Source organism: Myxine glutinosa, chromosome 3, assembly GCF_964187855.1.
Source record: "Myxine glutinosa chromosome 3, kmMyxGlut1.1, whole genome shotgun sequence".
NCBI lineage: Eukaryota > Metazoa > Chordata > Myxini > Myxiniformes > Myxinidae > Myxine > Myxine glutinosa.
Window position 1 is genome coordinate 101,791,630 of NC_136263.1, and position 20,076 is coordinate 101,811,705.

A 20,076-nucleotide genomic window follows, 5' to 3' on the forward strand; every position below is an offset into this window, starting at 1 on the left:
ATTTTTCATTGAAACTTAACTGGTATTTAACCTATTGCCACCTTTCCTTTGTACATTGCAGGTAATACTCACTGTCTTCCTCTCAAGCAGCTGCAATCCCTCCTTCCATCAAGTAGAAAGTAGCACAGTAGCATATAGATATCTAACAATAGAAATCATCTAACCCTATGCCATAAACATTTCCCTCCTTTTAACATGACTAGTAAGCGTTTCATTGTTGTAGACCCCAATCAACCAAGCACATCTAAGCAACCCAGGGTAGAATCAGCTGTACTAACCAATTGGGAACTGTGCATAATTTGTCAAGAAGACACAGGTGAGCCACTGCGTAGTCCTGTCAGATCAACACGAGAAGCAACCAAAAGTGGTTACAAAAGCCTTGTAGAGATTCTGTACAAATTTCAAGAGATAGATTCCATTTCGGAAGACCTGATATCCAGATTGGATGATGGAGCGGGTTTGGAATTCACTATGATGGCACACAGTGCGAAGTGGCATGGATCATGTCATACGAAGTTCAGTCTAACAAAGCTGGAGCGATGCTTTCAGTAAGGGCCACTCAAAAGTATGTGTTCGCACAGTAGACACCGATATTGTCGTAATGGCGGTAGCTTCGATGCCATAAATCCTGAGGAACTTTGGGTTGCATTCGGCACAGGCGCAAGTTTTCGATATGTAGCCATCCACGAAATGGTTGTAGGCTTGGGTCCCAGGAAAGCATCTACTCTTGGCCTATTCCATGCTTTAACAGTGTGCGATACCGTGTCTCAATTTGCTGGAATTGGGAAGAAGACGGTATGGGCAACATGGAACTCCTTTCCCGAGGTTACTGAAGCATTTGATGAACTTGCACAGATGCCTGTAGACATCAGTGAGAAATCTATGGCTCTCATTGAGCGCTTTGTTGTCCTCTTATACCACAGAACAAGTGAGTTGACTGAAGTCAATGCCACCAGAAAGCAGCTATTTGCTCAAAAGGCACGTGCTTTAGAGAACATTCCTCCGACCCAGGCAGCACTCACAGAACATGTCAAACGAGCTGCCTACCAAGACAACTGTTGGAACCAGTCACAGACGCTGAACCCAGAGCTTCCAAGTCCATCAGACTGGGGTTGGAGCTAAATACAGGTGAGTAGCAGCCCCTGTGGACCAAACTTCCAGAGGCATCTAGAGTCTGCTATGAACTTATCAAGTGTGGTTGTAATGTCTTGTGTCATGGTAATTGCAAGTGCACAAAAGCGACCATCGCTTGCACTGATCTGTGTACCTGTCCATGTGAAGTCTAATGTGTTCCTGCAATGTACATTTGAACACAAGGGCTGCAGTGCATCGAGTACTTGAAGACATAGTCAATACAGTTTGAAACTTGACCAAGTTAAGAAGTAGCATACTCGTGCCCGAGTATGATCGGAAGAGGTTGCAGCTATCAACTTCATCTCCGCTGAGTAGTACAACTTGGGACTGTGAATGCCATGCAGATACACTTTGGTTTTAAGACAACTGATGTATATTTCAGTAGATAAAGACTATTTATGCTGTGTCTACATGCAAATTAAAGCAAGTCTATGCACACTTAAATATTAGCTTTCTTTCATGATGGAGGAAGTACAAATTAGTCAAAAATGTAACATATCAGATTTTGTTATTTGTTGTTCTTCATGTGAAAGTTTTACCCACTTTTAGGTAAAATTTAACCAAAACTGTTTTTTACTTATGTACCAACTACATATTGAAATTAATGGTCTATTAAATATTTAGGTATCATAGCTTTCTTCACAGAAAAGGTGCTTTATATGATGCAAAAATAAGAAAACTTGAGGTAAAAGTTCATTGACCCCTGGCGGCCATGTTGGAATAGGTACAATTTGGCCCATATCTGAAAAATGTTACAAATGGTCAATAATAACACTGAGGAAAATTTGGTGCTTTTACCATAAAGTGCACAATTGAGGTGCTTAGCAGTTGTACTATTAAACGAGCGTCGATCTTGTATACAAAAAAAAGAAAAGAAAAGAAGACGTATCTTGGAGATTTGGCACATGGAATAAACTGTTATGTTGATCACGCAGGAGATGATTGACTTTCCGTTAGCATTTGATCCACTCTTGTGTAACCAGAGTGGGGATTCCCTGACTTTAAATAGAGATTCCACATCATGTTGTCATCCAAGGTTTTTATCAGGACAATATCCCCCAAACCACCCCCCCCCCCTCCTTTGTTTCTCCCCACCTCTTTACCCATAGCATATGGCCATGTGTTGATATTGTCGTGCGACTCCAGTTCACAACAGAAGGTCGCGGATAGGCCTGAATGGATTTATTGCGGAGGCAACAACCAATACGGATTTTACTATGGTCACGCGGGAGGATGAAGGAAAATGGAAGGCTGTGGCAAAAGCTTACCTTGGTGAAACGACGGCAGCTTCGATCCTGCAAGGAAATTAATTCAACCGGGCACAGGTTTAACAGGGGATGAAAAATAATACAAGGGTTTATTACCAATAAAGACAGGGACAGGAAAATACGCGCCGGTAATAAAATGTCCTAAATCGGGACGTCCCCACACACAAATATCAGAAACAGACGAGGGATTATGAATTAATAAAAGAACACGTTCGTCGTGTAATTGGGGAATGTGGGGTGCGAGCTTATCTGTCTGCAGTCATGTAGTCGTGTCCGCCGACGTCCCACACGGCCCTCTCCGTCCGTCTCCGAGCACCACCAGGCCTCGCTCCAAGCGCCACAAGGCCTCGCTCCAAGCGCCACAAGGCCTCACTCCAAGCCTCTTGCCGCTCCCACGAGGTCCGTGCACCAAGCTACAAAGCACCGAGCACTGCTCCAAGCACAAGCACCGCTCCAAGCACCACGAGGTCCCACAGCAGGAAAAGCACCGCTCCAAGCACCACGAGGTCCCACAGCAGGAAAAGCACCGTGCGTCCAACGCAGGCTAGCTGCTCCAAGCGAGGTCGATCTTCCCACACGATCGGCCTGCCACGTCCCAGTCAGCTCTCCCGAAGTGAACGTGCAAGAAACAAGCGAACTCCACTCGGGCTATATCTCAACTCAACTCTGGCTGTGCAAGACAAAGCGCCGGATGTCCAAAAAGGCTAGCTGCGCAAACAAGAGCACGAACCGCAAGAGACTCTCCAGACTAACTCAAATGGCGCAAGACTCACCAACTAATGGCGTTCGGCGCTCTCTTAAATAACCTTCTCCGTGACGTCAGCCTTACCGCATTACCCAATCAGTGCCCTCCACTGACTCGCCGGCTGGAGGTTCACGCCTACCGCCCCACCCCAACTCTCGTCCCCTGTTCCGTGGTCACAGCGCGTGACACTCGAGGTGGACAGGCCTGCCGGAGGTGTAATTGGCGGCGGCCATCGTCGGCGGTGTCCTGGCCTTGTTTCCTTCCGAAGTCATGTCAGGGGAAGGGAATCGTTTAGTGTTGCGATAGGGACCTAACTATGGTGTCTACAGGTCTGCATTGCCATAAGGGACAAAGGCTTGGCTGACCAGGTGAGACACACAGGGGTGCTACTCTTTAATCGCTAACTCTACTTAACACACGAACCTCCTGGTAGGTTCACAAGTATACTCCTTACCCGACAAAACGCCTACACATGAAACTTATTACAGGGCAGATTCCTTACCGCGACAGACGAAGCACGTTACCTACACAGATCTATCTGGCTCTACATATCACTACCCTCACCGACATAACAATATTGATACTATTACAGGTTATTTTGTGCTTTCATCTCACTAACTAATAGGGTTACATGAACTTATGATCACTTGTTAAAAATTTTACCGATTGTTCCGGAGTGTATCTAAACATTTGGGTTATAATCCAGTTATATTTACGTTATGGTTTTGAGCCGTTAAGGTGCTGTTAATTTTTTTAATTGGTGATAATGGTCTGAGTTCACGAGAGCGATGTGATATGTGTTTTGATTGGCTGTCCAGCTTTGCCTAACCCCACCTTTGAGTATATAAAGGGGGTTTTGAGATTATTTTATCACTCTTGAGGAAGGTTAACGGATGCATGTGATTTTCCACATATTGTTAACTGAAACGTTCAGTTATTGTTGGTTCAATTAAAGGTTGGATATCTTACCATGGAGTTGTTTGAATATATATATATATATATATATATATATATATATATATATATATATATATATATATATATATATATATATATATATATACACATGCCCACACACACATTGCCCTCCATAAGTATAGGAACAGTGATGTCAGCTTTGTTATTATTGCTATATAATCAATAAATTTGGATTTGAGATGAAAATATGATTAGGAGGTAAGAGTACAGAAGGTCACCTTTTATTTATTGGTATGTTGATACTTATATGTTTTACCATTGTTGAACAATAGTTCTATTTACATTCAGTCTGCCCATTTTAGGTAAGCATAAGTATTGGATGTATAATGATGTGCATCTTTTTATTTAACTGTAATTTATTTTTACTATTGTTCGATTATTATTTTTTTCCTAACAATACACAGGATTATCTAAGATTTTGTTTATTACAGCGAAAAAATGCTTCAACAAGCAATAAGGGGCAATGTCACGAGTAGTTGAAGTGCTCAATCCAAGCACCATGCCTCTGCGGGCCAGGCCTAATGAAATGAAAATGACAGGAAGTAATATTTGGGAGGAGACAGATCTGGGGAGTATGGAGGCCATGGGTTAGCCGTTCGTTGAGAAATGAGTTGATCACCCAGGAAATGTCGTTTCAAAAGCTCCAAAACATCATGAGACATATGCGGTGAGGCACCATCTTGCTGGAAGATGACTGAATTCATAACGATGTCTTTTTTCCTTCTCAGTGCTGGAAGGAATCTTCTCTGCAGCATTTCCTCATATCTATCTGTGTTGACTGTCACTGTTTGTCCGGCTTTGTTCTCAAAGAGGAAAGGTCCTATTATACCGTTACATTCAATAGTACACCAAATCGTTATTTTCACTGCAGAAACTGGTTGTTCCATTTGTTCGTGCGGTTGATGTTCTGCCCAAAATCGCATGTTCTGTTGGTTCATGCCACCATGGAGATGGAAGTGGACATCATCACCAAAGGACATGTCTGGAAAATCCTGGTCTTCTTCGATCTGCTGGATAGCGGTGGTGCAAAATTTGAACTTCTCCCTCTTATTTCTTTCAGTCTGGTGCTGCAGTAACTGTATCTTGTACGAATAGAGTTTCGGATCATTGTGAATGATTCTGCCAATGGTCTTGCAAGAAGCCACCACCAGCTGTGCATGTCGGCGTGTTGACGTTTTTGGAGAGGTCTGCAAATGTTCTCTCACAGCCTCTATGTGTGTCGGTCGGGTGTTCTCAATGACGGTTTTCGACCACTGTGTTCTTAAATTTAGTCGTTCACACTTCCAGTGTCTCTAAACTTTTCAACAATACATTTGATGGTTTTGTATTGTGGAATTCGGCATTTTGGATGGACCCTATGAAACTACCTTTGTGTAAAGCATTTTACTTCGTCGCAGAAAACGTCCCTAAAACGAGCGTCCGCTGGGGCACAGAGAAATTGTTCAACATGGTTGAAACTTCCATGGAAAAACATTTAGACCTTGTTCTTTCGGTGGCCTCAAAAGACAAAAGAGGGTCACATTCGTGAAATTATGACAGCTGTTTGAGAAGTTACACATCATTGTGGATTATCCTGTAAATTATGAAAAAAGCATGGCTTATTGTGTAGACAAATCGCTGCTGTGAAACATAAATTTGATTTCCAAAAAATTCTGTTTCGGAACCTCTTCCCTTGACTGCTCCAACAGGTTGGGTCCCAGCAAGCTTCGTTCTCCCGGCTAAGTGGCCTGCTATTAGGGTCCTGGGTTCCTCATTATAGGGTCCTGCTACCACCCTGAACGGCCGGGCTATGATTTTTTTTTAAATTGCCTAACACCTCCCTGTGCACACCTTGGGTACACCCACCAGTTTTCAACTACTTCCATCCAGCAGTTCAGGAATGCATAAAAGTCAAATAAACAAAACAACCGAGAAACCACTCTAAATAAAGGAGTCAATATCTAAAGAAAGTAAAAATACCTTCTGGAAATATTAATATTGGAAGTTTCTTCTTATCAGCGATATGCTCTTGCAGCCTAAAAAAAGAGAAACCAATGAACTAAAATGAGAGCAGAATTAATAATTATGTTATCTTTATTTCTGCAATAAACATTTGCAATATATTGTTATGTGGAAGGTGTGGGGTGAGGTGGGCATAAATCGATTGTGGTAAGAATATTGTATGGACTGTTTGTTCGAGTAGGTTAGATTTACTGTTGTAATGGGGATCTGTCAGAGGTAAGTCGTATGTAATACGTGCTGTCAGTGCGGTGATCGTAATCTTAGAACACTTGTTCAGACAAGGCCAATGCATATGCACAAAGGGCTAAGGTAATCAGATTTTGGAGGATTTGGGTTGTCAGAGTTACGTGCATTTCATCGGACACCATCGTGAACTGTTTGGCTAGCAGTTTGCAAGCCAAGGCCATAAAGTAAGCGGTGAGCCGTGAAGAGGGTCGGAACACTTTGAATAGGAGCTGCCCCCTCAGGGCAGGACGTTCCGAAAGATGTCTCCATCCACACCAGTGTGCAACTCCTCCCAAACTCCGGCCCTGAGGCCACCAGCCATGGATAATTCCCTGGTCCGGCAGGTTGCGAGTCAACCACGGACACCGATTGATACCGCCAAACCTGGCAGGGTCCTCAATCTTTCACAAAACATGTTACCTTTCCAGTGGATTGGCAATGTCAATTGGGGCACATACCCTCAGTGCGTACTTGGCTATTTATTCAGCTACGGCCAAGCGAAACTGTCAAATACGTACCGGCTAAATTATCAAACACATACCGGAGCCAATCAAAATTATCAAACACGTACCTCACACCTCAAATATTATCAAATTTGATGGAAGCCGTCCAATACGTACTGGAGCCAATCGGTGGAGCAGAACTTCCTGGCTATCTATACTATAATACAACACACTTAATCAAGCCAATAGTTAAAGATTGGCACCCTTGCACTTTTTCAAATAATGCAGCATTTCTTCCAGAAAATTGTTGAAATTAAAACTCTTTTGGTATCCACATATGTATTTCTTTGGTTTGCAGTGGCACAAAACAAAGAAAGGTAAAAAAAATTACGAAATCTTAGCTTATTCCACACATAAATCCTAAAATGGCCTGGACAATATTATTGGCACCTCTTTAGAAGTTGTTAGAAACGATTAGATTCAAGCAGGTGATTCTCCTTTACTTTGGAATTGAACTCACCTGTGGTGAGTTGCAGGTGTCTGCAATATAAAAATCACTCATTCAACCAGTTTGAATAGAGAATGACAATAGTTTGTCATTCTGCTGTTTTGTGTCACTGTGTGTACCGCAATGAGCATGGAGAAAAGAAAGAAAACCAGGGAATTGTCTGAGGAGGTCAGACACAAGATTGTAGCCAAGCATGCACAATCTCAAGGCTACAAGTCCATCTCCAGAGACCTTGATGTTCCTGTGTCCACCGTATGCAATGTTATCAAGGGAGTTTTAAGGCCCATGGCACTGTAGCCGACCACCCTGGACGTGGCCGCAAGAGAAAACTTAATCGAAGATTGCAGCGAGGGATTGTTTGAATGATGGAGAAAGCACCTCGATCAACTGCCAAACAGATTCAAGCTGACCTTCAGACTCGAGGTATGACAGATTCAACTCGCACCATCCGTCGCCAACTCGATGAAAGGGGATTCTTTGGTAGGAGACCCAGAAGGACCCCACTGCTGAGAGAGAGATTTAAGAAAGCCTGACTGGAGTTTGCCAAAACACACCTGAACAAGCCAAAATCCTTCTGGGAGAATGTACTGTGGACAGATGAGAGAAAATTAGAGCTTTTTGGTAAAGCACATCATCTCCATGTTTACAGAAAACAAAATGACACCTTCCCTACAGTCAAACATGGAGGAAGTTCAGTGATGTTTTGGGGTTGCTGTGCTGCCTCTGGCACTGGGTGCCTTGAATGTGTGCATGGCATCATGAAATCAGGAGATTACCAAGGCATTTTGGAGCACAGTGTTCAACCCGATGTCAAAAAGCTGGGTCTCTGTCATAGGTCATGGGTCTTGCAACAGGACAATGACCCCAAATACACTTCAAAAAATACCCAGGAATGGTTCAGGACAAAACGCTGGACTGTTCTGAAGTGGCCAGCAATGAGTCCAGATCTAAATCCCATTGAACACCTGTGGGAAGATCTGAAAACAGCAGTTGGGAGAAGGCATCCTTCAAATCTGGGAGAACTGGAGCAGTTTGCACAAGAAGAATGGGCCAAACTGCCAGTAGAGAGGTGTAGGGAGCTCATTCATGGCTATAGGAAGTGCTTGTCTGCAGTTATTTTGTCCAAAGGCTGTGCTACCAAATATTAAGTCTTGGGTGTCAATAATTTGGTCAATGCCATTTCTTTTTATTTTCTGATTTAAAAGGATATATTAAGTTCTGAAAGAAAAACAAAGGTTCTGTAATATTAACAGTGAAATAAAGAATTGTGGAGACCAGATACTTTTGTCAATTTCAACTTATTTTAGAGAAAATTGTGAGTTATTTGAAAAAAGTGCAAGGGTGCCAATATTTTTGGCCACAACTGTATGTACAATAATCAATTGTGAAAAACACACATTTGTTCAAGCACAATTATCAATGATGAAAGACAAGGCACATTTATTCAGTTCTTACCCTCAACGCTTATCCTGTTCTACAATCTTACTTAACAACTATACATGGGACAGAATGCCAGCAGACCATACCGAGGAAGCTAGAAAGAAAGAGGAGAAGAGAGCTACAGATCAGAGCATGTTGGCGGCCCTTTCACTCACTGTGGGCATGATTGACAGACATGTGCCGATCCTGATACAGGTAAAGAAGAAAAGGGGGGGGGGGGGGTGTAATGAAAATAGATAGTGTGAATGTAGAAGTGCGAGTGCATGCGGTGTTTACCTAGAGGAAAGGTGTGAGGTGTGCACGTATAGCTTTGCCCAGAAGGGTCAAAAGGCCAGTTGTTGATAGCTCTTTGCACTAGTTGACAGCCCTTTATGAGTCTAGGTCGATGAATAAGAAGTAAATCAGATGGAGCGCAAGAGAAAGTCACGTATATCAGTTCTGTAGCTATCTCCCTGTGCCAGGGACCTCCTGCCTGCTCGCCCTCGCTCTCCGGACCCTCCTCACTCCATCCTCACAGCGCCCCTGGTTCACGACAACCTGCCTTCAGTGCCCCTGATGTTGAGACCAGTGCAGATTCCCGGTATCAGCTCTCCTTTTGGTCCGAGTGGGCAGGCAGGTCGTATCCAGTACGAGTCACAGCAGAGTCCCTGATGTGGTTCAACAGTGGTGAATGGCTCGCCGTTCTGTCTTTGAAGCTACTTGCAAGGGGTGGAGACTCGAGGGATCAAAGTTCATGGGAGGCGGAGTCCCTGGGAGCAAAGGTCATAGCTTGTTGTTTGACCCACCCCAGCGTGTTCCTATTGGTGTGCTCGCCAGGAACCGCCTCCCTCCACTGTCAATCATCCCGCACTGGAGTTCTTCCATGCGCAACACTGTTCTCTTTCTGAGGGGGTTTTCTCGCCCGGTGGCCTTTCCCACCAAGCGCATTCAAACAGGCAGAAGGTTCCTGCTCCTTTTCTCTTTCTGGATTGTGGATTGTGGTTTGTGTGAGGTGTGGGGTTATTAAAGTGGTTGCGTGTGGTGCATGAAAGACTGTGAAAGCAAGGGCAGTTATTGACGGTGAGTTGGATTCAATACAGCGGTCAACAAGAACAGCACTCGCTAGAGAGCATACCTCCACCAGGCAACAGTTTAAGTTTTGTATCCCACTGATGAGCCGGGTGTTGGCTTAACGGTTAGGGTGCTGGCTTGGGATCCTAGGGTCCTGAGTATGAATCCCGGTCAATCTTTGAATTAATGCCATTGGGGTTGACTGAGCGTGTAATCCTTCCGAGGTTGGCAAATTGAGTACCAGATCACTGGTAATTGGGGCACTGCATCAACGGCCCAAACGCGCTTCCAGAAAAATGATACAACCAGCAGCCAGCCACAGGCTGCATACGAAACAACAACATCCCGCTGATGGGTCAGATCTGGATCCAGACCTGAACCAAAACCTAATCAGCTTGTCCTTGTCGCCTACCCAACTTATTCACCAACCCTCGATTCAGTATACAATAAGAAAAAAAAAAAAAAACTTTTGTCATAACTCATCCACAACTTTTTGAAATATCATGCTATATGTTGTTTTTGGCCCAATCACTCAAAGGTGAAGAAACACTTGCAGTTTTTAAAAACTCTCGTATCCAGAACTGGATTCGGATCTTTACCAGAATTGAATAAATTCTTCCTTGTCACACACACACAACCTGCCCATCAAGTTTCAGCTAAATCAGTCCATAACTTTTTGAGATATCGTGCTATATATACTTTATTTTGACCTATCTCTCAATGGTGAAGAATCACATTTAAATATTCTCAGGGGATCTTCACCAAAATCTAATCATTTCATCCTTGTCGTATCATCTCCACCAAATTTCATCCAAATCTGTCCACAACTTTTCGAGATATCCTGTTCACAGGCAGATAGACAAACAGACAAGGGTGAAAACATAACCTCCATGCACCTTCGGTGGTGGAGGTAATGTCTAAATGTGCTTGGAGAGATGGAGAAACCGAATTGGTACTGTGACTTTTTTGTTGTCTTTTTGTTTAGCATGCTCCATACCATGTTGAAACCTAATTCGTACACTCAAGACTTTCGGAGTTATTAGCTCACTACCTATTCAAATATGTCAATTTTGCCCATTTTCTAGTTTGAATGCATTTTAGGCAAAGTTCGAAACTTTTTCATCATAAAGCTATCAGATTCACAAGAACTACAGAACAGCATGAAAGTAAGGCTCGTCAGTCTCACATAAATGTCGGCTGATACAAATGAAGACCGTTCAAATTTCATGACATTAATTTAGGCTAGTCTCTTCCAAAGACACAGTTGCCGTTCAGTTTTCAATGTCAGTTGATATAATTGCAGGCAGTTCAATTCTTTTAATTGATTATTCACCATTGAGTGATATTTCATCGCCAAAAACGACATATAGCATGACATTTCACAAAATTGTGGACGACTTGTGACAAGACTTGGTGGATGAGTTTGATAAGTGACAAGAACAAGCCGATTAGATTTTGATTCAGGTTCGAATCTAAATCCATGGGATACAAGACATAATTTGTTCAGCCTGGTGGAGGTAGGCTCTCTAATGAGTGCCGTTCTAGTTGCATATGTTTATGTAGATATTGCATAACTAGTTAGGCAATGATAAGACAAATTAATACATTCTTTATTAAAATTAAAAACCCTACCATCTTGTTCATTATGTGATGATCTATGTGTGTGCAAATTTTCAAGTTTATCGGCCCATCGACGGCCGAGATCTGATGGAGGGGCTTAGAGGTCCTCCACCCCAATAAGGGAAAGTCAAAATAATCAGTTCAGTTCGGGTTAAAGGCCAATCTTTTAACATGACTGTGAGTCCACTACGGTCCATTTTTGAGGATTAAAAAAACTTGAAAAATATTTTCCATAAAATAATAATTATCTCTTCTGTTGGAATTGTAGACGGTGGATTGCAAACCGAGCCTCAAGGGCGGTGTACAGAAGCGTTTAAAAAAAAAAAAATACAAGGTGCAGGGAGGTGAAGTTCCCCGCACGTGATGTGCAACGCGTTCATTTAAATCCATAGGATGTCTCATAAAAAAGAACATATAAGGACACCTGAATCTAGGCCGAGGCTTCAGACTTTGTCATGCTTACGTGGCTGCACCGTCAAAGTGAAACGTCCCAGAAGATAAATAAATTCATTCATTCATTCATATTCATATTCATTCATTCATATTCCAGAAGATAAAGAAAATAGGGTCACATTTGTACATGTCGTGTTTTAAAATAATGCTTCTTGTGCTATGAAACATTATATATCTTCCAGTCTTGAATATTTGCTTGCCATTTGACGCAAGCACCTGTAAATGGTCCATATACCATATAGGCCTAACCCATCATTTTTTACAGGCTTTTATACTAGTAAATTAATTATTTACTGTTGTGTTTTGGTAACGGTGATGGTAAAGTATATATAAATATATAATTCAAGTTGGTATGTCGGAGAGGTGGGTGAAAACATGAAAAAATTATGAAAACATAATTTTAAGTTTGGTCACATTTGGCCAGCCAAAGGACGGATCTCAAACAATATGACTTTACCTAGCATAATATAAAATAAAATATAAAAAATATATTAATATATATATATATATATATTTACATACATTGCTTCCAGGTAAAAATCATCATACTTTTGCAGTTATATTCTGTACAGATTTGTTCCAATCTAACCGTTTTGTGACAAGATGACGGTCCCGTATTTCTGATCGTTCAAACCAGACATGGGAACAAGCACGCTTCACGGAACGTTCCAGCAATCCCAAGAGTCCTCCCTGCACTTGACCAACCTGCCTTGGCATACACAAACAACATGCAAATTATTTGTTACTGTTACTTGTGTGACTAAGGAATATACTTCGTCATTCATATTTTGATGATAAGGCAATTTTTTTTCATTGCTTTCCTGTATCTTAACACCGAGTGGCATTTGGTGCTTTTCTACATGCAAAAGTAATTAGAATACCACATTGTTAATGCAGTATTTTACCTGGTGCTGCAGTATTATCAAAAAACTTGTTGAAGTTATCCCATCTTGTTCTTTTATCATTCTCACACAATATTTGTGTCTCCGAGTCTATCTCTATTTCTCCGAGTCTCCGAGTCGATTTAAATCTATCTCTCCGAGTAATCACTTGGTCAATACAGATAGACACACCAATAAATAAAGTAACAGGTGTGAGGATATTTAGGTGTGAGGATATTTATCAATCTCAAATTTAAATTCGAAACAACTGCTTCAATGAATATCTTCGTGCAGATAAAGAATCGGGTGGGATCATTTCAACAAGTGCAGTGCATGATCTTATTAAGATTATGGTCATCAACACACACAAGGTTTGTCCCATCCATATGAACAATCGCCTCTAGTGATACATATGACGAATTATATCATCAAGTTATCCCCATTTTCAAATCTCCTGTACTTTTTGACGAAGGGACGCCTCGACACTACATTATTGGATAAAGTTTTGACCAAATAGACTCACTTGCCAAATTGACGTAGTGACTGATTAAGGTCGTTGTCCTTGGAAAAGAAATGGTAAACACCGCTTGATAACCATTGACAAAGGATATTACTTCCTTGCTCTGAGAACAGCTGAGAACAGCTGACATCAAGCACCATTTATTTGTACCATTGGGACCCCGCTATTCGTGGGGGATATGTTCCTGGAAAATGCCATGAAGTGCGAAACCGCAAATGGCGGGGCATTGTTTCAATGGAAAAAGGGGGGATAGGTTCCAGTCGCGAAAATCCACAAATATAGAGGCAAATCCTGAAAATGTCGACGATAATCCGCGAAGGTTGATGAAAGTCCTGGAAATGGCGAGACAAAACCCACGAATGTCGACGATAATCCAGAAATGTCAACGGAAATCCGCAAAGGTCGGTGAAAGTCCCACGAATGTATGCCACGGCATTGTTTCAATGGAGAAAAGGGGGATATGTTATAGGTTCCCGACAGTTCCTGATTCATAGAGGAAATTTTTTTAAGTTTAAAATGTTTTCGACCGCAAATGCACATGATTACAGTTTCATAAAAAATGCTTACAAATTTTTAAAAACGATAACACCAGGTACCATTTCCAATTAATTGAAGGAATGCACTTACAGTTGATTAAAAGTGCTTAACCAGCTTAGCCATACCACACCGTGAAACTAAAAAAAACACACCATCATGTTCGCGGCTCGTAGAAGATGTTTTTTTGCGTATGTCCAGCTGCTTTATGCATGGCTGGTAAAAGATGGGTTTTATAAATGTGTCAAGCTAGCGCAGTGTGAATTTTTTTTTTGCGCCCCCGAAAAACTGCGAATTCGCGGAACATGGCCATGGATAGGGGAAAAAAACCCCGCGATTTCACGGAACACGGCCGTGAATAGAAAAAAACCCGCGAATTTGCGGAACACGGCCACGAATAGAAAAAAACCCGTGAATTTGCGGAACACGGCCACGAATAGAGAAACAGGTCGCATTTTATCAACCGCGAATACGCAGAACCCACGAATAGCGGTACCACGAATGGCAGGGTCCGACTGTACTTGCAGTTTCTGAGCTCCGACAGGTTTTCATCGTCGACCACACTGTTGCTTCACTCAGCCCCACGACAGCAGCCCTCACCATTTCTATCATGGAGATATGTGTACTGCCTCTGTGGTAGTTTAAATTAAATTAAATTATAAAATCCACTAATTATCAAAACTTGTGTTCAAACTTGGCTGTACATGAAGCCGATTTTGAAGGTCATTTAAGAAGCCAGTGTTAAAAACCAACATGCTACATGGAGAAAACACTCCCTTTCATGCACACCGAGTGACCACTACCGGTTCATAATGAGAAACAGATGTTGTTGCTTTAAAAGTGAGAATTAAAATCCCATTTACTTAATCTATATATATATATAGTGAAGTTCATTAAGACTTATCATTATTAGAATTAAGCACATATGTTCCTGAGCACACATATATTCTATATGTAAACTTGAATAAAAAAATATTTACATCAGCAGTTACATGTTAATAATTAAATATATCATGGCGCCAGTTGATCGGGACAACGGAGGGGAGAAGGACACCAAAGCTGAGACAACCCTTTTGTTCCTTGACTGAAATAGCATATGGTTATAGACAGCTTATATAATATTTACACTGGGCACATGGATACTTTGTCTTCAAAGGCTGTATGCCTCTTGGGGGCCCCCTGTCGCTCAATGTTTGACATATATTTTGTCTTCTCTCAAGATGTCGCTGTCCAGACTTTGGGTACCATTAATTGAACAAAATGCGGATCAGACATTTCTACACCAAACACCTTATCTCAAGGTCTCTCGGCCCCCTTTTTCCACTCTCCCTACTCTGTGCTTTCCAGCGCAACATACTATTTAAAGGGCTTTTTCACAAGGGAAATAAAGAGATATATTGGCTGAGTGCTGTCATTTCTGTACTTCAGTATTTCTTTTGGTGTTTCTTTTGGTATCTCCTTTGTTTGTATTAAAGCCAATCGATCTCTCCGAGTAATAAACGCTTCATCGTCAAACCACGAGATGACATTGAATTTCTTCCTTGACACCTCAATGTCTTTTTGTTGTAACTTCAGCTACTTTAATTGGAATATCTGGATGCCTGTAATACAAGAGGAGACAGTTGATTACCCTTCTGTGTCTGGATATAAGTGGTCACTATGCAGTTCTCTTGCCATGCTATGTCCGGGTTGTCCGGTTCCTTAGCCCCTGGTATGTTACCAACAATCAGGTTGTAGAGTGCATCCAGCAGGCACTGGGCTTCAACCGCACTCGTCAGGTAAGGAGTATCTACCTCAGTCTTGAGTATTGGCATGCTCCCTACCATATTGTCAATCAACAGCATGTAACTGATTTTCCCATGGTACTCATCGTCCTTGAGCAACTTTTTCTTCATAAAGCTACAGCATGTGTCCCTGAAGACCTGCGTGCAAGAGCTCTCGACCTTCCCCTCCACTAATGGAATCTTCCCACTGGTTTCAGTAAGTGGTTGGATGCAGGCACTGTTCTGCAGCACAGCAGAACTTTACTGCCACATGCAAGCAACAAATGATCCTTTCCAACACCTCTATCTTAGGGTCTTGCCCCTTCTTTTTAAGCAGTGAAGCCACTTCAATATTTGCCGATGCCCTTCATTCCATCCATGCATGAACAATGAAGAAGAAGAACCTTTCTAACACACCGGGTTTTATTCTAAAGGGTTCTAAAGTGGAATTCTAAAGGGTTCTGACGGATACTTCTAAAGGGTTATAAAGGGTAATTCTAAAAGATTCTAAAGGGTAATTGTAAAGGGTTTCGTTAGTTTCTAGGCTTTGCCTATTTCATATTTGAAATGCCAAACTCTACCGCTCCCTTTGGACACGGGTGCGATTTTTAAAATGGCTTTAAGGATCATGGAGGAGCTGCAACACAAAACACACATACATGCACACAGATATACAAGGCAACATGAGACTTTACTTTCACACAAACAGCCATTGATATTGGGGGAGGTGACGTCACTTCCCAGCACACTCTGGGTACCCCCGACATCATCTTTATGACGTTGCTTTTTCACTGCACTCAGTAGGACAATCAAGGAGGAATTTCCTACTCGTACATAGATGGCAGCCTTTGGGGTATTTTCAGTGCTCTATCCTGTAAATGCTGAGCATCAAGTAGGAAGCACCAGGTACCATTTGAAAAATGTTTGTCGGTAATAATATGAATGTTCGTGGATTTAGCCAGGGTTCAAACTACCGACCTCACAGACTCAGAGCAGATGCTCTAACCATTATGCCACTGAGTCATCAGGTGGTCAGCACTCACTTCATGATCTTTACTATTATGCTAATCATCCATGAGCACTTTCCTCCAGGACCCTTCACGCACTGTTCAACAGCTCTTGATACCCACATCTTGCCACTTTTAGGAAACCTTGACACATTAAACATCACTTTTTAGATGACTAGAAACACCTGCTCCCTTTGGGAGCAGCCTAGGGAGAAGGGGAGAAGGAGGATGGGTGTATAGTGGGGATATGGAGCAAATATGTTTTGTGCTGTGGCTATTAATCTCCCCTGCCTGCAGCAGGGGTCAATAAACCACTTGCACTGTGGCACGTGTACAAGCAAAAATCCGAAGTCTCTCGTCCTCTCCCACTTGCATGGATGGTGGTTGTGGCCATGACCTGACCCTGGGTACTACCAATACGTAAGCATTATTGGGTGGAGATCCAACCAGCTCTGTTTTTTTCTATAATTTTCAGATGTACACACATAAATACAGCAAATTGCCTTACCTAATATAGTAGGATGAGAATTTGTCTCACAAACAATTGCTATGATTTGTGCATGCGCATTTTACTTGAGCAAAACACAAGATCACTTCATTATGAGCACAAAATCTATCACTATGGACTTCAGAACTTACTATTATCTTCTTAAACCTTGCTCAACAAATATTAAGAAAAAAATAACTCACCATTGCATAACATCTGTCAGCAGCAAGGATGATTACATCAATCGGGGATGTGTGGTTTGCTACACAGATCCCACCCTTACGTGGTCGGTTTTCACTGGGACGGGAAAAGATGACAATATAGATGAGAAAAAGAAAGATAATTTGAAGCTCATTAGATAGGCTTGTATGTATGAGATACACTTCGTCGAAAAACTTGTTTCCTTTCTTCAAATCCTTCCTTCTTAAGGTAAGTAAGAACCATTTCTCTGGTTATAATGAGTGCTGTGCTTACAAGAATAATGGTTCTATATTTTATTTCAAGACGTCTTGGTTGCCAGTTTTACAGGAGGATGGAAAGAGAAGGCCGAGCTCTATCAAAGGATCTAAAGATGAAGGCATGAAAAAGCAAACTGATTACAGAGATGAGAAGGAGCTATCAAATGCAGAATGAGGCAGATGAGAATGAGAAGCTTGAATAAACTCACGTGTTGTGATAGCGGATGACAGCGCTTAGACTTCTGGCTAATATTCGACAACTTGTCAAGTGCACACTCTCACTCAGCCAGTCCTTCATCCTGAATACACCATAAAAAAACACAATAAAATAATGAGTAGTTTCAAATAAAAGAACTATTCTTAAAACTGGAAAACCGCAATGCAAGCCTGATTTACTAAGAAGAAAAAGAAAAATTGTTATCTTTGATGTGTACCATTTCTAAAATCTTTGTTGTGGCCTTGTCTTGGTGTTGTGGTGTTGTGACCTTTGGTGTTGTGACCATAAATCTTTGGTGTTGTGGCCTTGTTCAAACCACTGATCTGTCAGACTCTGAGCTGTTCTAACCATTAGACCACGAAGTCTTTGTACTGCCTTGTGACATGTAATCGTGTAAAATGTCTTGATTATAGTCGGAGTTTGAGAAACAGCACATGAAAGTATTTCCGCGTACAAATCGCAAGTCTATATCATGGCAATGTATTTATTTCATTTATTCATCTCAGTCAGAAGACCTTGCTTCAAGTCCGAGTTTGAGAAACTAGGACACCCGCTAACTACGGGAGGGGCAGAAAGGGTCATTCCTCTTTGGGGTACATAGATTACAGTCGATCTATGGTCTGGTCTCAAGAACATTGGGTGTGTGTTCATTTACCAAGTTTCTTGTGGAGAGATCGCCAAGTGGTTTAAGCATTCGAGCAAGCACTCCATTCAAAACCATTAAGGAACGGCTGGCATGGCAAGCGCTAGCTAGCTGCTTGGTAAGGGAGCACAACCCAAGATTCTCCCTTTCAGTTTCGTATCAAACAGCAGGAGCGAGTTTCAAAAGTTTGCTACGAAAAATGCCACGGTAGCGGCAGAAAGGGCCATGTTATTAACCCAATATTTGTGGGTTATATAGAGTAAGGTAGATGTTCGCTCAGTTCTGCAAGTAAACCTTACTTCACGGATGTCGGTGTTCCTACAAATTTCTTCATTTAGTATAATAGCTGGCGAAGCGGTGTTGTGAATGAACACGTACGTATTATGTTGAAAAGCCAGATTTTGCTGGATCTCTTGAGAATTTCGAAGCTTTGACGCACCAAATCGCTCAATGGAGGCCGTCATCTTGCGGATGCAGAAGTATGCATAAACAATTGCGAAAAAGTTCAATAGGAGTTTGTTTCACCCGTCTTTGTTTGATTCAGAATCTTATGCACCTCTAATTTGTAATTAAAATACTTTAAGACCAACCTTGTTCCCCGGGCCCACATGGGCCCTGGTTATCTTCAACGAAAATCGTCACCAAACACCGGAACCAATGAGATTCGAGCATTTGAAAAAATATTTCAAAAAAGCTTATGACCGCGTTTCGGAGGCTGAAAACGGCGTCAAATATTCTAAAATTGACGAAGAATTGTTTTTTAGAATTCTTGCGGCCGGAGGGGATAGTTTTTCACGGCCGGAAATATCCGAAATTGAGACCGAATTCACCTAATTAATCAAGAAGGAAATTTTATAAATTTTAATCTCATCCAGAATGCAAATGGTGTCATTTTGAACTAGGTACGGTACCTACTACACCTACCTACTACCAAACCTACTGATGCCATAGCGATGGGTAAAATAGTGGCAAGGGGCTTTGGCTTCGCCGGCTCATTGCGGCTTTGCAGTCGGGTACTAGTAAAGAGGATTAGTGACTGTTTAAAAAGCTAAGCATACGTGTTTGTGGTTTATAATATTTTTTACTTCCTGTTGCTCCCACGGAAACGTCATTATAACTATAAGCTATTTATAGATGTTATCACTGCAGGAAAAACGCCTTGGGGAAGTGGGACATTATTAGTATTAATATTGTTTTGTAAGAACATTAATAATATGCGATTATCATTAATTTTGTTATGAAAAGCGTCTTTGGAAAAACGCCACGATAAATCTTCTTTGGAAATACGCCACGATAAAGCTAATTTAACATGTATATACACCTCAACATGCAACCCCATTGATGGCAATGGTGGGCAAACTCGCTCGAGGGGAGAAAACCCCCTTGGGGTGGGGGGCAAATGAATGCGCTACAACCTTCATTGTGTAACCCTTCGTCATCCTGTCAAGTTTGGTTGAGATTGGATAAGTAACGACAGAATGTATTGGTGTCAAAAATTCATCAAACAGACAGACACAAATGGCGTATTTTAGTATGATGGTTCTTGGATCCGTTTCCACGTATGGAATATTTCTTATTTCTTTTTATTTCAAGCTGTATAATGATAGATGTGATCTTGTGGAGGGAAAGGTGAACTTTTCATGGACATTTGATTTGTCTACATGTTACTGCATTTGTAGTCATGGAATTGTCAGCATTGGC

At 41.8% G+C, this 20,076-nt stretch overlaps 1 protein-coding gene across 2 annotated transcripts in view; it reads right to left on the reverse strand.

Moving 5' to 3' along the window:
- LOC137423311 (glycerol-3-phosphate acyltransferase 3-like) overlaps positions 1 to 20,076 on the reverse strand; it is a 57,618-nt gene that overhangs the window by 23,029 nt on the left and 14,513 nt on the right. For both annotated transcript variants that reach the window (XR_010983677.2, XM_068110327.2), the window contains exons 5-8: positions 17,725 to 17,814; positions 17,261 to 17,354; positions 12,455 to 12,570; positions 6,085 to 6,140 (exon numbers count right to left, since the gene is read on the reverse strand). Coding sequence is in view for 1 of the 2 variants with exons in the window: in XM_068110327.2 (XP_067966428.2) it covers positions 6,085 to 6,140; positions 12,455 to 12,570; positions 17,261 to 17,354; positions 17,725 to 17,814 (356 nt within the window). In the remaining variant the exon portion in view is untranslated. The remainder of the gene's footprint in view (positions 1 to 6,084; positions 6,141 to 12,454; positions 12,571 to 17,260; positions 17,355 to 17,724; positions 17,815 to 20,076) is intronic.